The sequence below is a fragment of the Suillus paluster genome, assembly GCF_016628075.1.
Source record: "Suillus paluster strain FC165 chromosome Unknown EDB91scaffold_20, whole genome shotgun sequence".
NCBI classification, from domain to species: Eukaryota; Fungi; Basidiomycota; class Agaricomycetes; order Boletales; family Suillaceae; genus Suillus; species Suillus paluster.
The window spans coordinates 551,506-565,870 of NW_024537580.1; the positions used below are offsets into that span (position 1 = coordinate 551,506).

General features: G+C 45.5%; 3 protein-coding genes across 3 annotated transcripts; 1 reads left to right on the top strand and 2 right to left on the bottom strand.

Annotated features, from left to right (window-relative positions):
• Positions 1–376: 376 nt before the first annotated feature.
• On the top strand, positions 377–962 carry EDB91DRAFT_1247606 (uncharacterized protein; the record flags this gene model as incomplete). The annotated part of the gene is made up of 2 exons (XM_041322835.1): positions 377–751; positions 804–962. 2 exons carry the CDS (start codon positions 377–379, stop codon positions 960–962), a joined length of 534 nt encoding a protein of 177 aa, XP_041178227.1.
• Positions 963–1,507: 545 nt separating this feature from the next.
• EDB91DRAFT_1004983 (uncharacterized protein) lies at positions 1,508–2,070 on the bottom strand (the record flags this gene model as incomplete). Its single annotated transcript, XM_041312298.1, has 2 exons — positions 1,508–1,723; positions 1,780–2,070. Coding segments are annotated over 2 exons (507 nt in total), but the record flags the coding sequence as incomplete, so codon positions are not given.
• An 8,657-nt stretch (positions 2,071–10,727) lies between these two features.
• EDB91DRAFT_1081414 (uncharacterized protein) lies at positions 10,728–11,343 on the bottom strand (the record flags this gene model as incomplete). The annotated part of the gene is made up of 5 exons (XM_041315374.1): positions 10,728–10,840; positions 10,911–10,929; positions 10,957–11,070; positions 11,178–11,215; positions 11,268–11,343. 5 exons carry the CDS (start codon positions 11,341–11,343, stop codon positions 10,728–10,730), a joined length of 360 nt encoding a protein of 119 aa, XP_041178229.1.
• Between the last annotated feature and the right edge of the window lie 3,022 nt (positions 11,344–14,365).

The following is a 14,365-nucleotide window of genomic DNA, read 5'->3' on the forward strand; positions in this document are numbered from 1 at the left end:
GATCTTTGTCTATTTCAAGTAAAGTGTGACACACTCCTTCCTTCTTCCTCTCCACTGTGCCTTGCATTCATCGCTTCTAGTTCTTGTCACTCGAAAGCTCTCTGAGCTGCCAGTTTCAAAGCACCCACCCACCACTCCCCAGGGGCAGCTCATCACCATATAAAATACCTTGGACATCAGAAGGCAACACTGTTCTTACATATGGCAGTCAAACCAGAAAGCATTAGTCTACATGGAGCTTAATGGCTCATCTATCAAACATTAGCTGTGACTTCAGTTGCAAGCCCTCCCTGAGCTTAGCATTACATACGGCAAACTCAGTAGGGTTTAAAACAGTGGTATTTCCAAGCTTTCCTACATTCCCTTTCCTCCTACCATGTCCTACTTCTACCAATCCTCCAATGACAACTGCACCATGTGGAGCAGCAGCATCTATGGCGGGACCACAGTGGGAGGAAATAGTGTCATGCTTAATGACAACTTGGAGGACATCAACTCTCTGAGGGATGCCAACAGTGTTGAAGACACTGTTCCTGCAGGTGCCTTAGTCATGGCCTTAACCACCTCCCTAATAGTAGGGATTCCACCTTCATTTGCTCAGCCCGACACCTGGAGTTTTGATTGCTACATTACCCCCAATGATTGTCACCTCCTAGGGTCTGGTGACCACATCTTCATCTATCACCGGTTTTATGATGCTTCAATCACCCCCTCCCCACTCCCGGTCTTGGAAGCTACATTGACTGACATAGTAGGATGGGGCAAGGGCCATGTATAATTCAGTCTACAAGACCACAACACAGGTTGTCACCACTGGAAAATCCTCACATTGCCCCAGCAAGTCACATGACTTTCTAGAACACAGCAGTGGCAAGGAGCACTCCACCTTTACCCTGGTGCCTCCAATCCACCTCCTCACACTGCCCCCACCCTATACCCCCACTTCAGCACGACAACATTGAGACCCTGTCTTCTCATCTCCAGAGAGAAAGGGATGTGTGCCATGAGACAGTGATGATTTACCCATCTGGGATAGGCACTAAAGCATACTAGGGTAAACTTTACACCCAACTCCCTCTCCTTCCCCTTCATGCTAATCAAATGAAGCAGCCCTCAAACTAGGGATAATCCCCCTGTCTCTTGTCCATTAGTTGTGGTACACACATTGGGACCTTTAGGAAATGAATATTCACACTCTCATTAATTTGTCCCTCCTTACATCCTTGATCTGATGCATGCCATTTGTGTTTTTCTGAGCTGCTTGGGCCCACCCACCCCTCTCAGCTCACTCTTGCCCCCCGCAAAGGCATGTTTCGGTTGAAAGCCCATGGGCTTTGCCCAAACAAAGGTTTACGTATTCTAGTGTAGTTTCTCAATCATTTGTGTCATTCTCGTGTTTGTCTCACAGCCTAATGCCATACATTTGCCTTCCTTGACTTCACACTTTGAGTCAAGAACAAAGATCGAAAATCAGATGCAGTTCTTCCAAGAATAAAATGATACATACCTGATGACTCCAGCAGTCTGTAACAAGCATCCATGGGTATTTTTGTAGGAAGAGGAGGTGGCCTTGCTTCTTGTCTCCACCAACATCTCCGCAAACACCAATCATGGTCAGAAGCAGAACATCTTTGATATAATTGTATTCCTCCTCCATTAGTTTGAATACCAGTTGGCCTGTCTTTCTTTTCGCTGATGTATCATGGATATGTAGAACATATATCTGCAAGCCAACTGTAAGCACCAAGTAGTAATTAGCTATGATTGAATGTTACTTACCCGATGTTCAATAGTATGGGTAAATGCAATCTGATGTATTTTTGCTAGATCCCTCCAGCCATCACCCGAAAGGACTGAATAAGCACCTTTATGGAAGGTGTTTTTAATCTCTCCCTCAACCCTGGTGACTTCTGCATGAAGGATTTTTCCTGATAAAGCCTGCCTTGTTGGAATCATAGCTCCAGGGATATAATTGTGAAAGAGCTTTTGAACTTCAGGATCAGTGATGGAATTGAAGGACCAGCCTGCAGAGATACATGCATGGAGTAATTGTTGAGAAAATGCTTCCTGCTTGCTTGGACCAAATGGAATAACTTTCGCAGCAATTACGTTGAACCTCTGCTTCCAAGTTTTCGGCACAATAGCTTTCTCCTCCATCCCTGTAACATTGTTTATGGCAGATCCAAGTTGTGGTTTGGTGGAAGGTCCCTCATAATCATCATCATCATCAGCCTGCCGCTTTTTTCCACGTTTAAATATTTTAGCATTGGTCTTGACATTGCTAGGGACATATTGATAACCCAACAGATGGTTTGCCATTATTTCAACCTTTCTGACAATATGAGGGACATTATTGCATGCTGTTTGAGTCCATTATACAGTATACATTAATTATTTATGTAACACATCAATCGGCAAAAACTCACCTTCTCGTGTCAAAATTGTGAGAGTTCTGACAGCCTGCAGTATTCTGTGTGCAACAGCCTGCTGATCAGCATTTGTGAGATCTTTAGCCTTCACATTGACACAATATTTACAGTGGGCTTGCCAGTGCACTTTATCAACCTTTGCAGTCCCCTGATGAAAATGATCCCATAACCAGGACTTCTCCCTACCCATCGGAGTGGCTTGGAGAGGTAATACAGTCCCAGGAGACTGGCACAGAGAGAATCAGAGAGATCAATGATAACAGTTAAAAGTTTGGTGACGTGCAATTAACCCAATTAACTCCTAGTACATCAACCTTACTAACCCTCCCAAAATCGCAAATCCATTTAACTAACCTCTTAACTGGTTATAACTGGGTTAAGTTATAACTGTTTTAATGGGTTAGTAACAACACTCCCCATACCTGTACCCATACCCATGGTGCGGGTTTTGGTACCATGGGCAACTGTTACCAAATTCGGTAATAGCTGTTATCCCAGGAAGCTGGAAAGTCGTTGTTCACTCATTCAAATTTATTGTCCATCTCAAGTTCAAGGTTTGTATGTACCATGAGGTCTGTGCAAGTTGATGGAGAACAGTGCTGGTGACACTGTACTAATACAGGTGTGTTTTGATTCATATCTTTGTACTACTTTTTTTAAAATTTCTCACACTTGCCTGCACTTCTTTTCACTCTTCTTGATTTGTCTGCATTTGTCTGGACTTGCCTGCGCTCATTTGGACTGCCTGCACTTGTTTGGACTTTCCTGCACTCATCTACATTTGTCTGGGCTTGCCTGAACTCACTTGAACTTATCTGTATCTTCTTTTCACTCCCCTTGACTTGTCTGCATTTGTCTGGACTTGCCTGACTCATTTGTACTTGCCTGTACTCATTTGAACTCATCTGCATTTGTCTGGGCTCGCCTGCACTCATTTTCACTTGCCTGTACTCATTTGGACCCATCTGCATTTGTCTTGGCTTGCCTGTACTTGTTTGCATTCATCTGGGCTTGCCTGTACTTGTTTGCATTCATCTGGGCTTGCCTGTACTTGTTTGCACATGTCTGGGCTCACCTGCACTTGTTTTCACTTGCCTGGACTTGTCTGCATTCATCTGGGCTTGCCTGCACTCGCTTGAATGCGTCTGGGCTTGCCTGTGCTCATCTGCAGGTGTCTGCACTTGTCTAGGTATGATTACAATGATAACTGGTGCACACAGCTCATCTTTATCATAGATCTAGTCTGGTGCAATGTGAGGTAGTGGGATGCTATTGAGTTGTAGAATACATTGGTCAAATTTTTGCTTGTACTGTACTACATCTATGCAAGACCCGCAGGTATACCCTCAACAGGTAGTACCCCAGGTGTCCATATGCAATACCTGCTATGATACTCATACCCCCCATGCGGGTGTGGGTATATTCCTGGGTACAGGTTGTGGCCCACGTATGACCTGAGATACCCAGGGGTTTACCCATGCCATTGCCTAGCTCCAATAGTATAGTGACTTTTCAACCATACATCAGCAAACTAGGGGAACCTTGTACAGATTTGTACAGATTTGTACAGATTTGTACAAACAGTACAATCCCACAGCTAAGTCCTTTCTTTACAATCCTGTCACAAAGCCTTACAATCTGTACACAAAGGCACAATATTGACAGACTGGACAGACTAGACAAACTGGACAATGTAGACACACTGGACAATGTAGATAGGGATCTGCATGGGTATGGGTAACCCGCTGTGGGGAATGTCCCCACTGTAGGCCCGTATCCTGTATATTTCCCAAGCCTTACCAGTATCTTTCCGTGTGTTCTGCCACCGTTCTGCTACCCATCCACTTCTTATCCGACTCACCCACTACACGGAACTAAGCGGAACAATGTGGAACCAAGCAGAACAACCGCGCATCACATGCTGTAGGTACAACAAGTGCAGCAGAGAGAAGTCAATCTACTACACAGTTGGGTCTTTGCTGCCTGCTGCCTCGCTTGGGAACAAGTGTGTTCGACCCTTAAGGGGATTGCTACTGGGGAATACTAGTCTCTGTCTAAAGTGACCCTATAGGATGAAAGATCCACAAAAGCGGATGAAACAGATAGGATGCAAAATGTATGGATTCGTTGGATGGAGCGGATGGCACTTGTGGATTGGACAGGATGCAAATCAAAGTCAAAGGAAGTTCATTAAAGGTTGGATGGATAATGGGTATAAGTCAAAGCGACCTTCTGGTAAGGTGCAGGAAAAGTGGGAGGAAGTTACATGAAGTAAGTATTTTTCGAAACCCTCCATGCTTATAGGGTACAGTATTTTCAAGGAACATAGATATATAGGTAGCAAGTCTAGACCGTGCCATAAGCTATCCGAAAAATACTGGAGTGTGAGAGGATATGTCTGTGTTCAGTCAGTAACAAGAAAATGCGTGTGAGTATGTACCAATGAGGTAGAATGGACGTGGACAGGACGGATGCGGCGGATGCGCAAGCTATAGGGGGAGATCTGAAGGTATCCGCATGTCATCTGAAAAGCGGATGTGTATCGGATGAATGGATAGGTGTCGGATGGATGTCAGATGGACGCCTGATGCATCAGAAAAGTGGCAGATACGAGCCTAGCATAGGGATACTCCCTACAACGTATCATATCCCTTTAGCCTTCAGAACGTCCTCCTCTGTCCTGTCCCTGTCCTTCCATCCTCACTGGTGAGTACTCGCTATGTTCCTTGTGTTGCTGACATGTTGCTATCTCATTTCACATGTGTTACAATACTGATACGGATCTTTCTGCTACTCTGAACCGGTTCCTTATCTCACAGCCTCGCCTGGTTGTAGCATAGTGCTTTTCGGAACCCCTTCCTATATAGATAGCAATAGATGGGATCTTAGTTTTTTACCTTTTGATGGACTTGAATTACTTCCTCCCATCTTTTACCTTCCGACTTTTCTCCAACTTTTCCTTCACCTTACTAGAGGACCGCTTTGACTTATGCTCACTATCAATCTAACCTTGTGATATACTTCCTTCAACTTGATCCGCAAGTTCCGACGAATCTGTACGTTCCACATTTTATCTGTTTGAGTTCTGCTTTGTTCTGTTTCATTCCACTTGTTCCGCATTTTTGCAGATCCTCATCCTATGTGCAGTAGGGTTGATTAGGGTTGTTTAGACAGAGACTAGTACTCCCCAGTAGCAATCCCCTTTAGGGTCGAACACACTTGTTCTCAAGTGAGGCAGCAGGTAGCAAAGACCCAACTTTGTAGTAGGTTGATTTCTTGCTGCTGCACTTGTTGTACCCACACTGCGCGGGTCACGGGTACGGGTACTACTCGGGTATGGGTATGGGTTAAGATTTTGAGACCTGTTGTGGGTACAACAAGTGCAGCAGCAAGAAATTGATCTACTACTCAGTTGGGTCTTTGCTGCCTGCTGCCTCGCTTGAGAACAAGCATGTTTGACCCTGAAGGGGATTGCTACTGGGGAGTACTAGTCTCTGTGTAAATGACCCTAATCAACCCTACTGCAGGTAGGATGAGGATCCGCAAAAATGCGGAACAAGCGGAACTCAAGCGGAATAAGTGGAACTCAAGTGGAACAAGTGGAACTCAAGTGGAACTCAAATGGAACTCAAGCGGAATGGAATGGAATGAAGCGGAACTCAACTGGATACAATGCAGAATGTACGGAGTCGTCGGAACTTGCAGATCAAGTTGAAGGAAGTATATCACAAGGTTAGATTGATAGTGGGCATAAGTCAAAGTGGTCCTCTAGTAAGGTGAAGGGAAATTGGGAAGGTAAAAGATAGGATTCAATCCCAAAAAAACACCCAAGCCCTGAGTACCACCACTTATAGGGAACATTATTTTCAAGGAACACTGAGGTACAGGTAGTAAACTTCTCAGGAAGTGGAAGTGAAGGCAGACAGTGCACATGGGTGCAATACTCTGCAATAGGGGTCCATGCCATAAGGGCATGTGTCAGTATGATCCGGATAACATTAGAAGCAATGGGAAGAGAGATACAGCATACCAATGGACCTGGAAGGATGGGGACAGGACATGTGAAGGTCGTCCAATGATGCATGGGAATGCGGAACACATCAGATAGTGCGGGCACATTCCGAAGGATGCATGGGAATGCAGAACCCATCGGACAATGCGCAAAGAACGGGGTTTTATGCCTACAGTGGGTGAATTCCCCACACCGTGCTCTAACCTGTACCCGTGGTGTACCTGTACCTTCCAAAATGGTAATTATTTTGGTGTTTTAGTTTGTACATCAAACAACAATTCTAGAATCACAAACACTCACTAAAACAAGGTACATATACTGTCTGTTAAGGTCGTGCTCAAGGGAAAGGTAACTCAAAGGGCTTTGGCTTCAGCTCGTGTGCTGCACCCCTTACCCGAGTATGTGCCCTTAATTTCAGAGAGGCAGAGGGGAAGTCCAATGGAAGTCCGGGTAAGTCCAGAGGTCAGATGCAGGGGGAGTTCAGCAGAACTCCAGAAGGCTAGGAACAAACAGAGTAAGGCTACTGTGGACAAGTCCAGAGTAGAAGTGGAACAGAGTTAGACTACCCTAAGGTAGAGCCAGAGATATAGTCCTAAGGATTAACCCTAAGACTCGGAGGTGGACAAGAGATCAGACTCAAGTCCAGAGAAGCAGGAATGAGCAGAACTAAGATGATATTTGAACTGAGGAGTACTGGAGTATTACAGGAGTTTATATACTGTAGGTATCATATAGGTAAATCAGTCAGCAAGGTAAAAGCTATGCCCGAAGCATGTGGAAAGTTCATTAGTAAGTGTATAACAGATCAAAGCAGTGAAGTTGGAAATGAAGTACAAACAGATGGATCAGTAAGCAAAGCAGAAAGACATAACTGGTAGCTGGAGAGCGGTATTCTAAAAGGAGATAATTGTGAGTACAGAGATGAAGGCAGAGCACTGGCCGGACAATAGGACAGAGAACCAGACTTTAGTAGGGGAGATCTGGAATTCCGGGTATGGAGGTATGGGATATGACAGTCCTTGCATGTCTCCACTTGTCCCCACTTGTTTGCACCTCATTCTCACTTGTCACTGCATGTCCCTGCATGTGTCCACTTGTTCCTGCTCATTTGTGCTGTTCTCACTTGTCTTTGCTTGTTTCATGCTTGTCTCTGTGACGCCTGGCTGCACATGTTCATTTTCACCTGCTGGTGCTCATTTATACACATTTATACACATTCATTTCCCAACACTTGTCTGCCACAGTATATAGGTGTGTATTTGATGATCTTATATGTATGTTCATTACTTACAAATGTTTTCACATGTTTTCAATGCTACCATTCACACTCATTTGACATTCAACCACACATCTATGCTCATCTTGACATGTCTCAGGCTGTGCTTGTCTGTATTTGGTGTCTTCAAGTTGTGCAATAGGTTTGATTCCTCTGCACTTGTCTGCATGTTTTTACTTGTTTCTACATGCCGCCACTCACTTTTGCTTGTCTGTACTTATTTTCGCATGCTGCCGCTCATTTGTGCTATTCCTGACATACTGCCATCACATGTCAGCTGAGGAGATTAAGTGGATCGAGAAGCTCGCTGACAGGTTCAACATTGCACCCTCTCACACCTTACCTGCACCATCTCGCACTCTCACACTTGCTCACAACTTTGTGCATGTCCATGCATGTCACCACTCGTTCCCAGCAATATAGGTATATTTTTTTAACCTATGTTTGTATGTACATTACTTACTAGTATTTTCATTGTGCACCTACCGCCACTCATTTTTGGTTGTCCCATCTTCATTTGTATGTGTTACCCGCTGTAGGGAATTCTCCCACTGTAGGTGTAAAACCCCGTCCTTTCTGCATCGTCTCACATCAGTTCCACATATTCCGCATGTTCCGTATTTCCCGCGCATCGTCCAATGGGTTCCGCATTCCCACGCATCCTTCAGAACCCGCCTGCACTATCCGAAATTCCCGCACATTGTTGGACAACCTTCGCATGTCCTGTCCCCATCCTTCCAGGTCCATTGGTACACTATATCCCTCTTCCTGCTGTTCCTAACGTTATCCGGATCAAACTGACACATGCCCTTATGGCACAGACCCCTATTCCGGAGTATTGCGCCCTTGTGCACTGCCTGCCTTCACTTCCGCTTCCTGAGAACTTACTACCTGTATCTCAGTGTCCCCCGAAAATAATATTCCCTCTAAGTAGTGGTACTCAGGGCTTGGGTGTTTTTTATTGAATCCCATCTTTTACCTTCCCACTTTCCCTTCACCTTACTAGAGGACCGCTTTGACTTATGCCCACTATCAATCTAACCTTGTGATATACTTCCTTCGACTTGACCTGCAAGTTCCGACGACTCCTTACGTTCCACATTGTATCCAGTTGAGTTCCACTTCATTCAGTTCCATTCCACTCGGGTTCTGCTTGTTCCGCATTTTTGCGGATCCTCATCCTACTTGCGGTAGGGTTGATTAGGGTCGTTTAGACAGAGACTAGTACTCCCCAGTAGCAATCCCCTTAAGGGTCGAACGTGCTTGCTCTCAAGTGAGGCAGTAGGCAGCAAAGACCCAACTGTGTAGTAGATCGATTTCTCTCCGCTGCACTTGTTGTACCCACACTGCGGGTAAACCCCACATGGGTGTGGGTACAGGTCCAAACTCATCATACCTGCCAAAAGCCCATACCCATCAGCACAGGTACGGGTTTTTGCCGGGTATGGGTGTGGGTATGGGCTCTGGTACCCAGGGGTTTACCCATGCAGATCCCTAAATGTAGACAAACTTGACATTGCAGGCAGACTATATTATTGTAGACAGATCAAACATGCTGTGCAAACAACATTGTGATGGCTCAAAAAATCTACTAAATGATGATATTGATATCCTTGCTGCCCACTGCACTGTCCGAGTCATTGCAAAGTCCACCTATCATCCCCTCCTCAGCCCATTCCCTCAGCATCTCTTCAAGCTCCACACAACACTCAGGAATGACCATCAACTTGTTGATAGACTTTTGTAGTGCATTGAAGTCAGCCCTGCATGTGTCAGCAGTAAGGTCAGGCACCTTGTCAGTATCACTGTCATGGAAGCTGGAGAGAACACCCTTCGTCTGTTAAGCATTGATCAGCAATGAATATAAAAATTAATAAAACCAAAGCCTATGACTGTGGCCACCAGAATAAGGCCATTGACAGGAATTTCATGTTGAAATTCATCAGTTAGTTTGAGCACTTTTTTTACCATTGCCATAGTAAAAACTGAGGCAGGCTTCCTTGAGGACTTGTGACACAAAATTGGTATATTTTCCCTGAGAACATCAATAATGAATGTTGCACACCACAAGGTTGTCACTAGGGAACTGCACAGGTAAACCCATGGGTATGACTGCAGATATTGTCATCTCGGACCTGTACCTGCACCTGCCAGGGGTTTACCTGCGGGTACCAGGGTACTGCATACAAATAACATTTCAATCAGGTACAAAACAATTTAAAAAAAAAAAAATACTACAAATCTCTACAAACATGAACATGCATGGACAAGCACAAACATCACGCATCAATGTCAAAAGTCACTGCTACAAATGTGAACATATATGAATCAGCAAGAATGTAAAACATATGCAAACAAGTGAAATACACACCTTTAAGTTGCACAAATGTGCACAGTGAACATCAACCTATGTGAATGTAACATTTGGCAGGTGCAAACCAGTGCATGCAAACAAAAACAAGTGGCACCAAGTGCATACAAGCAAAAATGAGTGGTGGCAGATGCAGACAAGGGCAGGAAACAAATGCGGCACCAAGCGAAAATGCACAGGGGCAGGTGAAGACAAGTGCAGGCATGCAGAAACCAGTGGTGCCAAGTACATACAAGCAAAAATGAGCAGTGGTATGTGCAAACAAGCAGGGACAACCAAAAATGAGTGGTGGTGGGCACAAACAAGCAGGGACATGCAAGCAAAAGCTAGCAGTGCCAAGCACAAACAAGCAGAAGTGTAGGCAAGCCCAGACAAATGCAGATGAGTCCAAATGAGTGCAGGCAAGCCCAGACAAATGCAGACAAGTCCAAATGAGTGCAGGAAAGCCCAGGTGAATGCAGATGAGTCAAGGAGAGTGAAAATGAGTGCAGGCAAGTCTAGATGAATGAAAGCAAGCCAATATGAGTGAAGACGAGTCCAGGCAAGCCCAGACAAATGCAGACAATGCAGACAAGTGTGAGAAATTGAAAACAAGTAGTACAAAGATATAAATCAAAACATACCTGTATTAGTACAATGTCACCAGCACTGAGCCTGCTTCTCCATCAACTTGCCCAGACCCCATGCCAGTACATACAAACCTTGAACTTGAGATGGATTTAAATGAGTTAGTAATGACTTCTGGATAACAGCTATTACCAAATGTGGTAATGGTCACCCAACCCACATCACAGGTATGGGTATGGGTACAGGTACACTAACACTGGACCCATACCCGTACCTGTGCAGTTCCCTAGTTGTCACTGACCTCAGAAGAGTCAGGGAGCTGAAGATATTCACTGGTCTTCAGGAGCTTAGCTGCTGCTTCACAGACACGCTCCTTGTGCATTGAGTTGCCCTTTGAGAATATACCGTATAATTGCTTCACAATAAATATCACAATTTTTTTGAGCTCTGTATGAAAGGTGAACAGGTTATCACAGAGCTGTTGATTCATTAGCAAAGTTTGTATTTAAGCTTGGTACTTACCAGTCGCAACATCAGCATTTTATACTCTGGGAAATAACCTTCACAAGGACATCAAATTGGAGCAACTTCTGATGGTGCAGGGCAACTTACTGTTGTCAAGCTTCAGCTTCTTCGTGTGGTATGTCCATAATATGGTATCCAAAACTTCTTGTGCCAGTGATATCATGTCCTGATGAGCTGGAAGAGGATGCAATAAAACTGCCTGCAACCACTGAGATGGGATAATGTGGCTTTGTGTTGTAGTGTCCTATGATAATGTCTATGATACAGTGTTCTCCCTGAATCTGTCAACCCTCTCTGACTAAGTCTTGGAATCGACCGTGGGACACTTCTCTTTGTCCTTGTTGCCCATGAGACCCCTAGTCCATGCACCCCCCTAAAAAGAACTGGTGCCACCCTCAACACCACTTCCCCACTCTACTTAAACTCCTGTTCTCCTCTATAAATTCTTCTTCATCCTCTTCTTCATCCTCTGTTATATTCTCATCTCCTTTGCAGTTGTCTTCTTCATCTCCCCCAATTCTTGGTTCTTCTTGGTTCTCTTTTCTCGTTTCATATATCTCCTGCTTCTTTGCTAACTGGGTACCAATCCTGGGGGTGAACACTCTCAAGCGCCTTGTACTGAATTCTCCTTGTATCAATCTCCTTTCTAGTATTTCCAGTTTATATGAATTGAGGTTTCTTTATTGAATCCAATGCGGAACCAACCATTTCGGTATTAGCTTTCATTCCATTTTGAAGGTATAATCTAAATCATTGCAGTATACTTGAACTAGTTGACCGATTTTGAAAATGACCTCACCAGGCTTTTGCTGTAGAATTCTTTTGTCGAACTCCGCTTTGTGTCTAATCACATGATGGACTGTCTCTTTATAACCATCTAGCTGTTGTTGCTCCATGTACACCATCTGTGTCAACACATCTGATTGTCTCAGTGTCAAGGTGCTGTCTTCAACCCATGTTTGTGGTGTATTCGCCACAAGGCCTAGGAGTAGTTCTTTAGGGGAAAATTTCAGCGCGGGCAATAAACGGTGGTTTAAAGCACAAACCGCTTCCTCTAGATGATCTGGCCATGTTGTTGGAAGCTTATCCCAAGACACTTCTTGCTGCTCATTGTCTTCTCCTATATTTGGTGCGCCCAACCTCTTTAGCATGTGTAATGGTAGCTTATTTGTCCCTTCGACGAGGCCATTTACCCATGGGGAGCATGCTGCCACAATATGCAATTTACATTGTCATGCTTCACATAATGTCCGTACTGCGTCATTGTTGAAATGCTTTCCACCGTCCGTCATAAAGGTTTCCGATGATGTGAACACGTTGAATATACCATTTAGGCTATCCATTGTTGTCTTTGCACTGCCAGCTGTTTTATACTTGAATACCCAGGTGTGCTGTGAGAATATGTCAAGGTAGACTCCTAATGTGCTATATCCTCCCTTCCCCTTGGGAAGTGCAAGATAATCACCCACTAGTAGCTCAAATGGATGCCTCCTAGTGACTGGTTCTAACAGTGAGTGCAAATGTGTTGGACCAAAGTTTTTGCACTTAGTGCAATTTCGTATGGCCTCCATGATCGAAGCATCCAGCTTTGGGCTACAAATTTGATCCAATAGTGCCATTTTCACCGTGTCTCTTCCCCAGTGATCCCCTTCTGTGTGTGCTTTTTCTGCCAACTTTTTTGCTTCTTCCTTTGATACACACTCCACCCTAGCTCTCACTCTGGTTTCTGTGCCCCTCACACGTTTGCACCTCCGTCATCATTGCCCCACCGTACAGATCCCGCCTAGTCACGGCTAGAGAGCTCCATCTCCACACTGTTTCCTGTCTGGATACCTCTTGCAGATTCTTCCATGTCCGAGAATCTAGGAGAGCCTGGGACGCACATTTCCAAAGATACGGAAATAGCGATAGCACCGGCAGTCGTGCCGCCAGCAGATGTTCCGGACAGAGCGAGCATCCTCTCCCCAACGTCGTTGGTGTGGCATAACCCATTGGGCCCAGCACCTGTAGAATCATCCACCACCCCAACCGCAGGCCCTTCTGTACCCTTCGGCATCTCAGGGCCCGGAGAGACTACCATCACCCACAAAAGCATTTTGGATGCAATCCAAGCCGTTGTCGAACAAGAAAGAAGGTACACAAGGCAGTTCATAGACAACCTACAGAAGGAGATCAACGAACTGCAAGCAGGCCTGGTTCATGCGGACGACGAGATAGACTATCTGAAGATCAGGACAAGAGATCTGGAGAACTCCTTGACTGTGGCGGAGAGCCACATCTCGGTTTTGCAGAACTCACCTATGACGAAGATCCCAGGCGCTACATCTGGGACCTCAGGTTCTGATCTGAAGATGGCGAAACCAATGGACTTCATGGGCGAGAAGAACTCCATTGATATCGATACCTTCCTCACCCAGCTCGCCATATATTTCACCAGTTACCCAGGAGCGACAGAGCAGCAGAAATGCACCTGCCTCGTTTCCTTTTGTCGCGGAGCAGCCGCCAAATGGGCGGAAAGCATTACCCCCATGGTGCTCAGTGGTCATCCCGGGTCCTACGACAGCATCGTCAAGGACATGAGGATCATGTGGACCGTCGTTAACAAAGAGGAAAAGGCAGCAAGAGAGTTGGAAACTCTCTGACAAGGTACTTGTACAGTCGGAGAGTATATCTCCCTCTTCCGTCAGAAGCTCACCTTCTGTCATTTCTCTGACTATGAATTAATGCGCAAACTCCACCATGGTTTAGACCAACGGGTCAAAAACTATCTGGCTAACATCCATCCCAACAGGAAAGACACCCTGGAGGGATTGATCAGGGAGGCGCTCCTAGTCGGGCAGAACCTCGAGGAGCTTGACGACGAGAGGAAGATGAGCTTCGCTCAGCGACAACCTTGGTGAGGCTCCGCTGTTCCACCTGCACCAGCTGGAGCACCCAAGACCACATCACAGGGAGGAAACGCAATGGACGTTGACGCAACAAGAGCAGGAGGCAGACCCCGCACGCAGGGGCAGCCATTCAAATGCTATCGCTGCAGAGAAGAAGGGCATATGGCCCGTAACTGCACAGGGAAGCCGCTTGACCCAAGGGGCAAAGGACCAGCTGTCCGCGCTGGCAAAGTAGAAGAAGTTCCAGCGGTGAAAGCACTCACCCTGGAAGATATTAACCGCATCGTCAATGAGAGG